At 44.8% G+C, this 15,000-nt stretch overlaps 1 protein-coding gene across 1 annotated transcript in view; it reads right to left on the reverse strand.

Moving 5' to 3' along the window:
- The window catches only part of qkib (QKI, KH domain containing, RNA binding b), a gene marked incomplete at its 3' end in the record, with an annotated part of 39,137 nt that overhangs the window by 14,444 nt on the left and 9,693 nt on the right, over positions 1–15,000 (reverse strand). Inside the window, exon 2 of the mRNA XM_080782083.1 lies at positions 6,174–6,313. Within this exon, the coding sequence (XP_080638209.1) occupies positions 6,174–6,313 (140 nt within the window). The remainder of the gene's footprint in view (positions 1–6,173; positions 6,314–15,000) is intronic.

Here is a 15,000-nt window from a genome sequence, read left to right on the forward strand (position 1 = left end):
GTGTAGTTCCAGACTCAATATAGCATTCCGAGATTGTGGAATAGTTGTCTGCATGGTTACGTGAGACTAGGAATGCAAGGATACAGTAAGGATACAGTAAGGATACAGTAAGGATACAGTAAGGATACAGTAACTACTGCTGGAATAACCGTCTGTCATGTTTTTTTCTTCTTCATTCTAGTAATTGTATGAGGTTTCATTTGACTCTGGTCCGTCTCATGCAGAGTTCAAACCCTGCCTTGCTAAAGGGGCTCATGTGTGCAATGACACAAACGCACGCACGTGCACGCATGCACACGCACACACAAACACACACACGGTAATCACATCATTAATTCACACGGTCAAGTAGCTACCGCTGAGACCACCAGGCACTGGAACCTGTGTGTGTGTGTGTGTGTGTGTTCACACATGAATTAACCTTCATTAGGAGAGCAATGGTCATTAACAAAACATGACCCTCCAACTCACCCACGCGCGCGCGTGTGTGTGTGTGTGTGTGTGTGTGTGTGTGTGCATGTGTGTAAGCTGATGATGTGGTGGGAAGCGCCAGATTTTCTGATGGTTTATAAAGTGAGGACGACGTAGAGAGATATTATATTATGCCCAAATATGGAATATGGGAATATTAAAACCGACAGCGCTTACTGTACAGCTTGATCATGTTCAGCATTATCTGATTGATACAATAACATTGTACAATAATCCTAGCCTGGCTAATAAGCCGGACCGAATCAGCCGTTGGCAAAAACAAAAATTGCCTGCCGGCGGATTACGGTCTGGAGAGGCTCAATTATTGTACGCCCATTTCCTACACCAGAGAACTGGTGTGGGCCAATGGGGACACGGTATGCAATATGGGGCGGGCTTTATTGGTATACAGTGACGTTCAACGCTTGAGACCTTTGACTGACAGTATAGCTCTGACCAATTGCGTCAAAGAGAAAATGTTTGAACCCGCCCCCCCCGGGGAACAAGATCCATCCACAGCATCTCCAGACTCAAATAGACACACACGACGACAGTGTGATTCGAGTCTGGCTACAATCATCCCACTAACCAGCCAAATTTACGAGCATAAATTATACAGTACTTTGCACTTTGAAGTTGTGCAGAGAAATGGGTTATTAGTCAGGCACCGATTGACAGGACAGCAGTCTCGTTTTTGGCAGCACATTTCTATTTTAGTTTTAGTCGTAGTCTCCTGAATAGTTTTCACTTAGTTTTAGTCACATTTTAGTCACCTGGAATGTATTAGTGTTAGTCTAGTTTTATAGTCGACTAAATGTCATAAGATTTTAGTCGAATAAATCTACAGGTGATTTAGTCGACTAGAATGTATTTTTGTGGGCCTTGTTGCCGTCATAATGACTTATTTTACACTTGCTGAAAATAGCAGATCTACAAGCTCACAACGCGTCGCAGCGTGTGCAGTGTAAAATGACATATACTGGATCTCTTGTCCACTAGTACCTTCCTAACATTTTAGTCTAGTTTTTATTTGTTGACGAAATCGTCAGTATATTTAGTCTTAGTTTTAGTCATCGTAGCTTAGTTTTCCTTTAGTTTCCATTTAGTTTTCTTCAGTGGAAAAAGGTAGTCGACGAACATTTTTCGTCTTAGTTTTAGTCGACGAAAACAACACTGCAGGACAGCCCCGGCCGGATAACCCATTTAGGCCTGACGTCGAAAAAAGTCTTCTAAATCATGACAGTTTCCTGAAAATATCAGTGGTTCTAAATATTTCATGTCAAAGGATTCCCAAAATCATATGTAATCGGCCGCCCACCCCCATCAGAAGCAAATATTTGAGTTAAAAATGTTGGCTCTGAAATAATATATATTCAAAGATGAGCCACATTTTCACGATTTTTCAAAAATAGCAGACCTACGAGCTCGTAGCTATAGAGCTTGTAGATCTGCTATTTTTAACAGCGAAATTATAACATAATGTTTAAAACACCAAATGGGGTTCCCACCCAAAATGGGTTAAGGTAGTGAGTAGGAGAGAGAGCGCTGACTGGGACATCGGAAAACACGCGATAACGCAAGGCAGCCTTCGAAAGGACCGCACGTAAACTCCCTACGTAGAAATAACGTAAACCCTCACGTAAACTCCCTGCGTAGAAGTAACGTAAACCCTCACGTAAACTCCCCACGTAGAAGTAATGTAAACTCTCACGTAAACTCCCTGCGTAGAAGTAACGTAAACTCCCCACGTAGAAGTAACGTAAACCCTCACGTAAACTCCCTGCATAGAAGTAACGTAAAACTCTCACGTAAACTTCCTACGTAGAAGTAACGTAAACTCTCACGTAAACTCCCTACGTAGAAGTAACGTAAACCCTCACGTAAACTTCCTGCGTAGAAGTAACGTAAACCCTCACGTAAACTTCCTGCGTAGAAGTAACGTAAACTCTCACGTAAACTTCCTACGTAGAAGTAACGTAAACCCTCACGTAAACTTCCTGCGTAGAAGTAACGTAAACCCTCACGTAAACTTCCTGCGTAGAAGTAACGTAAACCCTCACGTAAACTTCCTGCGTAGAAGTAACGTAAACTCTCACGTAAACTTCCTACGTAGAAGTAACGTAAACCCTCACGTAAACTTCCTGCGTAGAAGTAACGTAAACCCTCACGTAAACTTCCTGCGTAGAAGTAACGTAAACTCTCACGTAAACTTCCTACGTAGAAGTACCGTAAACTCCCTATGTAGAAGTAACGTAAACCCTCACGTAAACTCCCTGCGTAGAAGTAACGTAAACTCTCACGTAAACTTCCTACGTAGAAGTAACGTAAACTCCCTGCGTAGAAGTAACGTAAACTCTCACGTAAACTCCCTACGTAGAAGTAACGTAAACCCTCACGTAAACTCCCTACGTAGAAGTAACGTAAACCCTCACGTAAACTCCCTACGTAAAAGTAACGTAAACTCCCTACGTAGAAGTAACGTAAACCCTCACGTAAACTCCCTACGTAGAAGTAACGTAAACCCTCACGTAAACTCCCTACGTAGAAGTAACGTAAACTCCCTACGTAGAAGTACCGTAAAATCTCACGTAAACTTCCTACGTAGAAGTAACGTAAACTCTCACGTAAACTTCCTACGTAGAAGTAACGTAAACCCTCACGTAAACTCCCTACGTAGAAGTAACGTAAACCCTCACGTAAACTCCCTACGTAGAAGTAACGTAAACTCCCTACGTAGAAGTACCGTAAACTCCCTACGTAGAAGTACCGTAAACTCCCTACGTAGAAGTACCGTAAACTCCCTACGTAGAAGTAACGTAAACCCTCACGTAAACTCCCTACGTAGAAGTAACGTAAACCCTCACGTAAACTCCCTACGTAGAAGTACCGTAAACTCTCACGTAAACTCCCTGTGTAGAAGTACCGTAAAATCTCACGTAAACTTCCTACGTAGAAGTAACGTAAACTCCCTGCGTAGAAGTAACGTAAACTCTCACGTAAACTCCCTGCGTAGAAGTAACGTAAACTCCCTATGTAGCAGTAACGTAAACCCTCACGTAAACTCCCTACGTAGAAGTAACGTAAACTCCCTGCGTAGAAGTACCGTAAAATCTCACGTAAACTTCCTACGTAGAAGTAACGTAAACTCCCTGCGTAGAAGTAACGTAAACTCTCACGTAAACTCCCTGCGTAGAAGTAACGTAAACTCTCACGTAAACTTCCTACGTAGAAGTAACGTAAACTCTCACGTAAACTTCCTACGTAGAAGTAACGTAAACTCTCACGTAAACTCCCTACGTAGAAGTAACGTAAACTCTCACGTAAACTCCCCACGTAGAAGTAACGTAAACTCCCTACGTAGAAGTAACGTAAACTATCACGTAAACTCCCTACGTAGAAGTAACGTAAACTCCCTGCGTAGAAGTACCGTAAAATCTCACGTAAACTCCCTGCGTAGAAGTAACGTAAACTTCCTACGTAGAAGTAACGTAAACTCTCACGTAAACTTCCTACGTAGAAGTAACGTAAACTCTCACGTAAACTTCCTACGTAGAAGTAACGTAAACCCTCACGTAAACTCCCTACGTAGAAGTAACGTAAACTCTCACGTAAACTCCCTACGTAGAAGTAACGTAAACTCTCACGTAAACTCCCCACGTAGAAGTAACGTAAACTCCCTACGTAGAAGTAACGTAAACTCTCACGTAAACTCCCTACGTAGAAGTAACGTAAACTCCCTGCGTAGAAGTACCGTAAAATCTCACGTAAACTCCCTGCGTAGAAGTAACGTAAACTCCCTATGTAGCAGTAACGTAAACCCTCACGTAAACTCCTTACGTAGAAGTAACGTAAACCCTCACGTAAACGTCCTACGTAGAAGTAACGTAAACCCTCACGTAAACTCCCTACGTAGAAGTAACGTAAACTCCCTGCATAGAAGTAACGTAAACTCTCACGTAAACTCCCTGCATAGAAGTAACGTAAACTCCCTGCGTAGAAGTAACGTAAACTCTCACGTAAACTCCCTACGTAGAAGTAACGTAAACTCTCACGTAAACTCCCTACGTAGAAGTAACGTAAACCCTCACGTAAACTTCCTACGTAGAAGTAACGTAAACCCTCACGTAAACTCCCTACGTAGAAGTAACGTAAACTCCCTACGTAGAAGTACCGTAAACTCCCTACGTAGAAGTACCGTAAACTCCCTGCGTAGAAGTACCGTAAACTCCCTGCGTAGAAGTACCGTAAACTCTCACGTAAACTCCCTACGTAGAAGTACCGTAAACTCCCTGCGTAGAAGTACCGTAAACTCCCTGCGTAGAAGTACCGTAAACTCTCACGTAAACTCCCTACGTAGAAGTAACGTAAACTTCCTACGTAGAAGTAACGTAAACTTCCTACGTAGAAGTAACGTAAACTTCCTACGTAGAAGTAACGTAAACTCTCACGTAAACTTCCTACGTAGAAGTAACGTAAACTCCCTGCGTAGAAGTAACGTAAACTCTCACGTAAACTCCCTGCGTAGAAGTAACGTAAACTCCCTGCGTAGAAGTAACGTAAACTCTCACGTAAACTCCCTGCGTAGAAGTAACGTAAACTCCCTATGTAGAAGTAACGTAAACTCCCTACGTAGAAGTAACGTAAACTCTCACGTAAACTCCCTGCGTAGAAGTAACGTAAACTCCCTATGTAGAAGTAACGTAAACTCCCTACGTAGAAGTAACGTAAACTTCCTACGTAGAAGTAACGTAAACTCCCTACGTAGAAGTAACGTAAACCCTCACGTAAACTCCCCACGTAGAAGTAACGTAAACTCCCTATGTAGAAGTAACGTAAACTCTCACGTAAACTCCCTACGTAGAAGTACCGTAAACTCCCTATGTAGAAGTAACGTAAACCCTCACGTAAACTCCCTACGTAGAAGTAACGTAAACTTCCTACGTAGAAGTAACGTAAACTCCCTACATAGAAGTAACGTAAACCCTCACGTAAACTCCCTACGTAGAAGTAACGTAAACTTCCTACGTAGAAGTAACGTAAACCCTCACGTAAACTCCCCACGTAGAAGTAACGTAAACTCCCTATGTAGAAGTAACGTAAACTCTCACGTAAACTCCCTACGTAGAAGTAACGTAAACTTCCTACGTAGAAGTAACGTAAACTCCCTATGTAGAAGTAACGTAAACCCTCACGTAAACTCCCTGCGTAGAAGTAACGTAAACCCTCACGTAAACTCCCTACGTAGAAGTAACGTAAACCCTCACGTAAACTCCCTACGTAGAAGTACCGTAAACTCCCTATAAAGTCACAACTGCTGCAACAACTGAACATTTTGTTCAAAGATTGTTGGACAACCACTTCAGAAACTTTACACATCCACGTTATGATAACAGCATCCTGTAAGGCTAGCGAGGAATATCACCTCTAATACTATAAGCATGTGTTGTATGGAGAATACAGGTTGCTACCTTCAGGAAGGAGATAATGCTGTCCCAGCAGCATATACAATAAGGTCAGACTAAAGAGGTCCTTTTGTCCACCAGTCGACTTTGAGTTGTCGTAGGCTAGCCATGGGTAATCTAGGCCGTGGATATTGCTCTTGTCTTCATGTCATTATCTTTGTGTTATGTCAAATGTGTGTATATGTGTTCTGCATACTACACACACACACACACACACACACACACACACGGGTAGCTTACATCGGGGTACTCCTTCACAGGGACGTAGAGCTTCTCCTGCAGCTGCACCGTGGGGCCCACGGCCTCGGGGAGCTCCGAGCTCCTCTTCTCTGCTCCGCTCAGGGTGTCGTTGTACATGTCCTTCCTTACCCTGCTGATCTCTGAGAGAGGAGAGGAGAGGAGAGGAGAGGAGAGGAGAGGAGAGGAGAGGAGAGGAGAGGAGAGGAGAGGAGAGGAGAGGAGAGGAGAGGAGAGGAGAGGAGAGGAGAGGAGAGGAGAGGAGAGGAGAGAGGAGGAGGACATTAGTCATTATAATAAGGCAGATGATTCGCTGAGGAGGCAGAGGACAGGGTGAGATGGAGGCAGATGATTCGCTGAGGAGGCAGAGGACAGGGTGAGATGGAGGCAGATGATTCGCTGTGGTGACCCCAGAAGGGTAAAGCCGAGGTGAAATGAAGACAGGTTGTTTCTTGTTTCCAGTTTGATCTTAACTTATTCCAAAAACTCTACACTCAAATCTGGGTGAGACTTCATGTTACATAACATCTTTTATATATTCTCCCTTTCAAGCCTTTTTCTCAAACTTGCTGTTTTCGGCAAGACATTTCTCTATAAGCCATATTTCCAAAACCGGTGGGTGAAACTGAACCACACCAATAGTGTCAATTTGAAGCTATGATTCCCTGCTTTCACGTGACATGAAAGATAGTCATGTAGATGTAGCCACTACGACCAAAATGTTTCTGGAAATTGCTAGCCTAGCAACCCAGTTTGGCTCTGCTCTGGGAGAACAGCACAGCTGATATTTAACCCAGTTTGGCTGTGCTCTGGGAGAACAGCACAGCTGATACTTTTTTATAACGTTTTGATTAGGCGTTCCATCATGCTCGCTTTAAGCACGGCTAGAAGGCTGTTTCAACCAATCAGATTGCTTCCTCGAAATGACCTCAGTAGCTAATTGATGTTACAATTAGCTATTGCAACAGGCCCCGCCCCCAGTCATGTTGGACTTGAGTAGCAACAGTTTTCCTGAAAACGTAGACGGTGGTTCTCAAAAATAGCAGACAAACAAGCCTGTGCTACTTTTGAACATTTTTGAAAAAACTTGAAAGTGTTTGAAATTTTTTGAATAATTTAGATTTAGGTTTTTTTAACACTGTACTGTGTCTGTTGTCGTGTCCTGTTGTTGTTGTTGTTGTTGTCATGGCTGCCAGTTCCCACCTGATGTTGTGTGGGAGTCCAGAATGCTCCAGACCGTTCTGGATAACAGCTAGCTTACATAACGTCTTCAGGCTAGGACTTAAATGTAAAATATGTAAGATGAGTTGTGTTCCAAAGAGGATGATGCAATCTCCCACAATGCAACAGCACATGTTACCCAGCCAATCCGGTCCTTTCCCCTTGGGCTCAACCTTCGTCCAGGAGAAGGTTGTGGAATTTAATTTCCACAGATCATTGAACTGCCGTCTCAGACCAAAGTTGTAGCCACTAAATATATACAGTTCTCCATTGTAGGCAAAAGCTGCATGACCGTGACGTTGTTCTGGAACAAGCTGTGCAGAAGGTGTGCTCAGCCAACAGTTGGTCTCTGTGTCAAACACTCTGATGTTGTTGTCCTGGTGCCCATATCCCCCAAATACAAACATCTTTGTTCCAAACATGGTGGCCGACCAGGCCGAGTGACATGATGAAGCAGTTGGTGGATTTACTCTGGTGTTAATTGAAGACCAGAACATTGTGCCGGTGTCCAACTTGTAGATGTCATTAGTGTCTCCAGTCAGCTGGTTGAATCCCCCATGAATAAACATGACCTTCCTCAAGACACAGGCTGAGTGGCCCCGCCTCGCCTCTGGAACAGTTCCAGATACGTTGGACTGGAACCATCTGTGGGTGTCCACATCAAAGGCATAAAGAATGTTGTCATCGTCCCCCGTGATGGTAACCCAGTTGTCACCCTTTGTCTTACAGTTCACCATCCCTCCCCAGATGTAGATGATATCTTCTATCAGTACAGCTGTGTGTCTGTAGCGCATGGAGGGAACCTCAAGAGAACATTCTCCTCTTCCAGTCACCACCGGGGGCAACGTCATCCAGCACAAAGTCACTGTGCTGAAGACGTGGACATCAATCTGATCCTTGTTGCTGTAGGTCTTCTCTTCATAGAAGAACCCTCCAAAGGAATAGACCTGGTCCTCCACTGGTCCAGCAGAACAACCAAAGAAGTGGTGGATGTCTGTGGACCTCTTTTCAGAGGCACCGACCAGTTCAGCATCTCTATGTCGATCTGCTCGTATTGGCTTTCTTTGTCGGTCTCTTCTCTGTCTCTGGCTGTTTGTCTCCGTCTTGATCTGCTTATCCCAAACTCTGTTCCTGTCCAACTCTCTGGATGTGAGCGACATCTTATATAGGCTGACACAGCTGTGGTCTGATGTCACTCACATCACTAACTGACGTCAAGAATGTGGAACGACACTGATTCGCGCAGGTATTCTGTCTTCAGGTTCCATAAGAATCCACTGAATTCTGATCATGAAGTTCAGTCACACGAGAGAGACTCAGAGTAGAGCCGCCCGCTCCTTCTTCGCCTAGAAAGGAGCCAGCTTAGGTGGCATCTGGTTAGGATGCCTCTCGGGCGTCTCCCTAGGGAGGTCCTCGAGGCACGTCCCACTGGGAGGAGACCCCGGGGCAGACCAAGGCGCAGTTGGAGGAGAAACACATCGACTCACTGGCCTTGGAACGTCTCGGGATCCCCCAGGAGGAAGTCACTAATGTTGCTCTGGAGAGGAAAGTCTGGAGCACTCTGGTGGAGCTGTTGCCCCCGCGACCCGACTACGGATAAGCGGTTGAAGACGGGATGGATGGATGGATGGATGAATTCTGATCCTGCTTTCCATTAAAAAAAATGAAGAAGAAAAAAATGCCCCAAAAACGCTCATGTTTTGAGCGGCGCTCCCAGGGATGGATATCGTTATGAATCCTGTGAGTCCTAAAGTCGCCTCTTCGGTGCGGTGACGAGCCGGAATAATTTCGGCACCACAGCGCCGAAACAGCGGTAAAATAGGAGTATGAATTAACATGCGATTAACATTAACATTAACATTAACATTAACATACGATTTCCCGGCCCAGGCGGTGGCGTGGTAACCGTCTGGGCACCCGACTGGTATAATCCGGTCTCAGTGTGGCCGCGGGTTCGACTCCCGAGCCCGACACGGCCTTTACTGCATGTCTTCCCCCCCCCCCCCCCCCCCCCCCCCCCATCTCTCTCCCGTTTTCTGTCAGCCTACTGTCTGTCCCTTCAAAAAAACCAATAAAAGGCGTGAGCTGCAAAAAAATGCAACATTTCTCTTAGCAAAATACCGAGCACACCATTCCCATGAAGCCGGTCAATGTGATATATGGCTCAAGGGCGTATGCACCGTCAAAACTGTGGAAGAGTAGCGTGGAAAAAATTAAGGTTTCTCTAGAAAGAATAAAGTGTTACGATTCCCCGCGCTTCTCCCATTGTTTATATCGGATCCAAGATGGCCGCAGCACCAGGAGGGGGTGGGGGCGGAGGTGAGCGGGCGGGGTCGACATATGACCTCACTGGGCTGCGTTCAAGACACCTGCCTTGTGTCTGACACCTGCCTTGTGTCTGACACCTGCCTTGTGTCTGACGCCTGCCTTGTGTCTGACACATGCCTTGTGTCTGACACCTGCCTTGTGTCTGACACCTGCCTTGTGTCTGACACCTGCCTTGTGTCTGACACCTGCCTTGTGTCTGACACATGCCTTGTGTCTGGACACATGCCTTGTGTCTGACACCTGCCTTGTGTCTGACACCTGCCTTGTGTCTGACACATGCCTTGTGTCTGACACCTGCCTTGTGTCTGACACCTGCCTTGTGTCTGACACCTGCCTTGTGTCTGACACATGCCTTGTGTCTGACACATGCCTTGTGTCTGACACCTGCCTTTGTGTCTGACACCTGCCTTGTGTCTGACACCTGCCTTGTGTCTGACACCTGCCTTGTGTCTGACACATGCCTTGTGTCTGACACCTGCCTTGTGTCTGACACATGCCTTGTGTCTGAACACAGCTTTGATGGATGTGTTCTGCTTGTATAGGTCTGCTATTTTTAAATAGCTAAAGCATAGCATAATGCTAACGCCAAAAGGGGTTAAATGCCATTGATAAGGAACGGCCAGCTTTGAGTACATGGCCAGCAGTCACTTTGAGTGGCAGCTGTCACTTTGAGTGGCAGCTGTCACTTTGAGTGGCAGCTCAATGACTGACCTACTGACCTTACTGACTGACATATGACCTTTGACCTTACTGAAGCCTTGACCCTGTCCTGAGGGCTGATCACATGACCCTCTGGTCTCCACGCCGTTTCACACCGTGTGTGTGTGTGTGTGTGTGTGTGTGTGTGTGTGTGTGTGTGTGTGTGTGTGTGTGTGTGTGTGTGTGAGTTTGTGTGTGTGTGTGTGTGTCCGTGCATGCCATGCTGAGCTTTGACTTAGACTGTGTCCTTCAACAGATGGTCATGATGTCATCTCTAGATGTACGCACGCACACACGCGCGCACGTACACACACACACACACACACACAGTAATGTAAAATATTCAATATTACTACAGGCATCGTTCCAAAGAATGAAAGTGTGTGTGTGTGTGTGTGTGTGTGTGTGTGTGTGTGTGTGTGTGTGTGTGTGTGTGTGTGTGTGTGTGTGTGTGTGTGTGTGTGTGTGTGTGTGTGTGTGTGTGTGTGTGTGTGTTCAGGTTGAAAATAGAGAGAGGAGAGAGTAACAGACGGTTGGAAGTACGTGAGAAACAGTGACATGCGTGTGCGCGCACACACACACACACACACACACACACACACACACACACACACACACACACGAGAGAGACAGGGAGAGATCGACTCCCCTGTGTTTGTAATTACAAAACTCTGTTTGAGGTGGAGAGGAGAGGAGAGGAGAGGAGAGGAGAGGAGAGGAGAGGAGAGGAGAGGAGAGGAGAGGAGAGGAGAGGAATTTGCCTCCTCCCCTGTCCCTCTCCATCCCCTGTCTCTCCTCTCCTGTCATAAAAGAGATATTATTGTACGTGTCTTCTTGTCTACTTAGCTGTTATCAATAAAGCAACATTATTGTAGTTGTAGTTATTAAACATTTAAGTCACAATAAAGACACAAGTGTGCACACTCAGACAATCACAAAGGTCTCTGTTTCCACTAGGAACATATTACGTGGCGGACCGGAAGACCAGAGTGCAGACGCCATTGTTCCTTAGAAATGCATGAGGGGACCAGTGATTCATTCATTCATTGATTCATTGATTCATTCATTCATTCATTCATTCATTCATTCATCCATTCATTCATTCATTCATTCATCCATTCATTCATTCATCCATTCATCCATTCATTCTCTAATCTAATGTAAGGGGGGACCTGATCAAAGGACCTGATCAAATTAATTTCAAATGTCACAGTGTTTCTCACTCCTTTTCATATGAAGGTCCGTTATCTATTGGGCCATGTGAGCCACAGGCCACCATTTGATGACATTTAGACTCTCAGACACAACACGTTGAATATCATGTCACTTGTCATTGGATAGGATTATATGTCCACAATGCTGTGTTGATGTTGGTACTATTATAGGAGAGCTAACATGCAGGCAAACCATCTATATTCTTCTACATTCTATTAGAGACTTCTTCTTGGGAATTAAGTACTGCAGACTGTATGCGTGTGTGCGTGCATAGATAAGCTTTTGTCCTTGTGATTATGATAATTTGGAGAAAAAACATGAATCGGAGATGATGTCTGTAACAGACAGACAGACAGACAGACAGACAGACAGACAGAAGGAGGGAGTGGAGAGAGAGCAGGTGTGAGAAGGAGAGGAGACGAGAGGAGAGAACACATACATAGATACTGAGTACTATGTGTGTTTGTAGTGTAATCAGGTCTTGGCTTCACAAGATGCTAACTGCTAACCATCACGAGATGCTAACTGCTGAGCACTTAATGACTTCAAGTCCTTAATGTCCCTAATCAGCTCCTGTAGGAGTCACATGACGCACAAACAGGAAGTAGTGCAAACAGTCGCAGCGCGGACAAACTGGGCACGCTCCACGTTTGATCGGCTGTTCTCATCCTTCCCTGGACCAGCCAGGGCCCACCTGGTCTCCATAGACCAGCCAGGGCCCACCTGGTCTCCATAGACCAGCCAGGGCCCACCTGGTCTCCCCTGGACCAGCCAGGGCCCACCTGGTCTCCATAGACCAGCCAGGGCCCACCTGGTCTCCATAGACCAGCCAGGGCCCACCTGGTCTCGCACTGTCAGACTGTTGCCTATCGCAATTTCCAAATGCTTCCGTCATACAGTCTGGACTAGCAACGGAAGCTCTGATCATGAGTAAAATATAAATGCTTCCGTCGTACAGTCTGGAACAACGGAAGCTCTGATCATGAGTAAAATATAAATGCTTCCGTCGTACAGTCTGGAGCAACGGAAGCTCTGATCATGAGTAAAATATAAATGCTTCCGTCATACAGTCTGGAGCAACGGAAGCTCTGATCATGAGTAAAATATAAATGCTTCCGTCATACAGTCTGGAGCAACGGAAGCTCTGATCATGAGTGAAATATAAATGCTTCCGCCGTACAGTCTGGAGCAACGGAAGCTCTGATCATGAGTAAAATGAAATATAAATACTTCCGTCGTACAGTCTGGAGCAACGGAAGCTCTGATCATGAGTAAAATATAAATGCTTCCGTCATACAGTCTGGAGCAACGGAAGCTCTGATCATGAGTAAAATATAAATGCTTCCGTCGTACAGTCTGGAGCAACGGAAGCTCTGATCATGAGTAAAATATAAATGCTTCCGTCATACAGTCTGGAGCAACTGAAGCTCTGATCATGAGTAAAATATAAATGCTTCCGTCGTACAGTCTGGAGCAACGGAAGCTCTGATCATGAGTAAAATATAAATGCCTAGGCCTATAGCCTGTAGCTTGTTGCTTAGCAGAAAAGGAAGTAAGCTAAAGATATTTTAGAATATATGTTCGTGAACGGAAATGGAAGCTTCCTTTAGGGAGGTGTAGTTCCAGACTCCATATCTAGCATAAAATATATATATTATATATATATATATATATATATATATATATATATATATATATATATATATATATATATATATATATATCCATATAGCTGACCAGTACTGACCAGTACAACTATACAGTCTGATACTGTTGTACTGACCGGTACAACCTCAGTCTGATACTGTTGTACTGACCGGTACAACCTCAGTCTAATACTGTTGTACTGACCGGTACGACCTCAGTCTGATACTGTTGTACTGACCGGTACAACCACAGTCTGATACTGTTGTACTGACCAGTACAACCACAGTCTGATACTGTTGTACTGACCGGTACGACCACAGTCTGATACTGTTGTACTGACCACTACAACCACAGTCTGATACTGTTGTACTGACCGGTACAACCACAGTCTGATACTGTTGTACTGACCGGTACGACCACAGTCTGATACTGTTGTACTGACCACTACAACCACAGTCTGATACTGTTGTACTGACCGGTACGACCACAGTCTGATACTGTTGTACTGACCACTACAACCACAGTCTGATACTGTTGTACTGACCGGTACGGCCACAGTCTGATACTGTTGTACTGACCGGTACGACCACAGTCTGATACTGTTGTACTGACCGGTACGACCACAGTCTGATACTGTTGTACTGACCACTACGACCACAGTCTGATACTGTTGTACTGACCGCTACGACCACAGTCTGATACTGTTGTACTGACCGGTACGACCACAGTCTGATACTGTTGTACTGACCGGTACGACCACAGTCTGATACTGTTGTACTGACCAGTACAACCACAGTCTGATACTGTTGTACTGACCACTACAACCACAGTCTGATACTGTTGTACTGACCACTACAACCACAGTCTGATACTGTTGTACTGGGAGCTGACCTCTAGTCGATTTCACCCCAAAAAGCTGGTTAAAAATCAAGCTCTCACACAAACACAAACCCACGCACGCTCACACACTTAATAATCAATGTATTCTTTTTTATTGTGCTGGTTATCTTTGTTTGTTTTCACTCCTGTTTCATATATTTGTACATTTATATGAACAGTAATATTAATACACTTAACACAACTAAACACTCTCTCTCTCTCTCTCTCTCTCTCTCTCTCCCCAACACCACTTTGGCTGCGGAATTAATTAATTAATTGGACCAATTATGTGATGAATTGCTGCACTTAGTGGAATTATAAATAAAGACATGGAAGCCGAGAGAGAGAGAGAGAGAGAGAGAGAGAGAGAGAGAGAGAGAGAGAGAGAGAGAGAGAGAGAGAGAGAGAGAGAGAGAGGGGGGGGGGGGGGAGGTTTACTGGTGTAAAAAATGGAGACTTTTGATAAATGAAAACAAAACTGAAATCATGCATTTTAAAACTCCAGCCATGCACACTAGTGACTTTCAATTCCATTTTGGAGCCTCAAAGTTGAATTATACACAATGCTATAAATACTTGGGCTTTTATTTAGATGAGCATTATGCATTTCACAAAAAGGAACAACTGTATTGACGGAATCAGCAAATAGAGCACTAGGGGGGGTCATAGCTAAAACCAAGAACCTGAGGGATATTGGTTTCTCTACCTACTCCAAACTATACCAGGCTTGTGTATGTCCAGTGTTGGATTATGTAGCAGGAGTGTGGGGATTTAAACAATACCCCAAAAGTGAGACCGTGCATAACAGAGCAATGCGATACTTCCTGGGGGTACACAAATT

The sequence above is a fragment of the Protomyctophum bolini genome (assembly GCF_963924005.1).
Source record: "Protomyctophum bolini genome assembly, chromosome: 14".
In the NCBI taxonomy this organism is placed as follows: Eukaryota; Metazoa; Chordata; class Actinopteri; order Myctophiformes; family Myctophidae; genus Protomyctophum; species Protomyctophum bolini.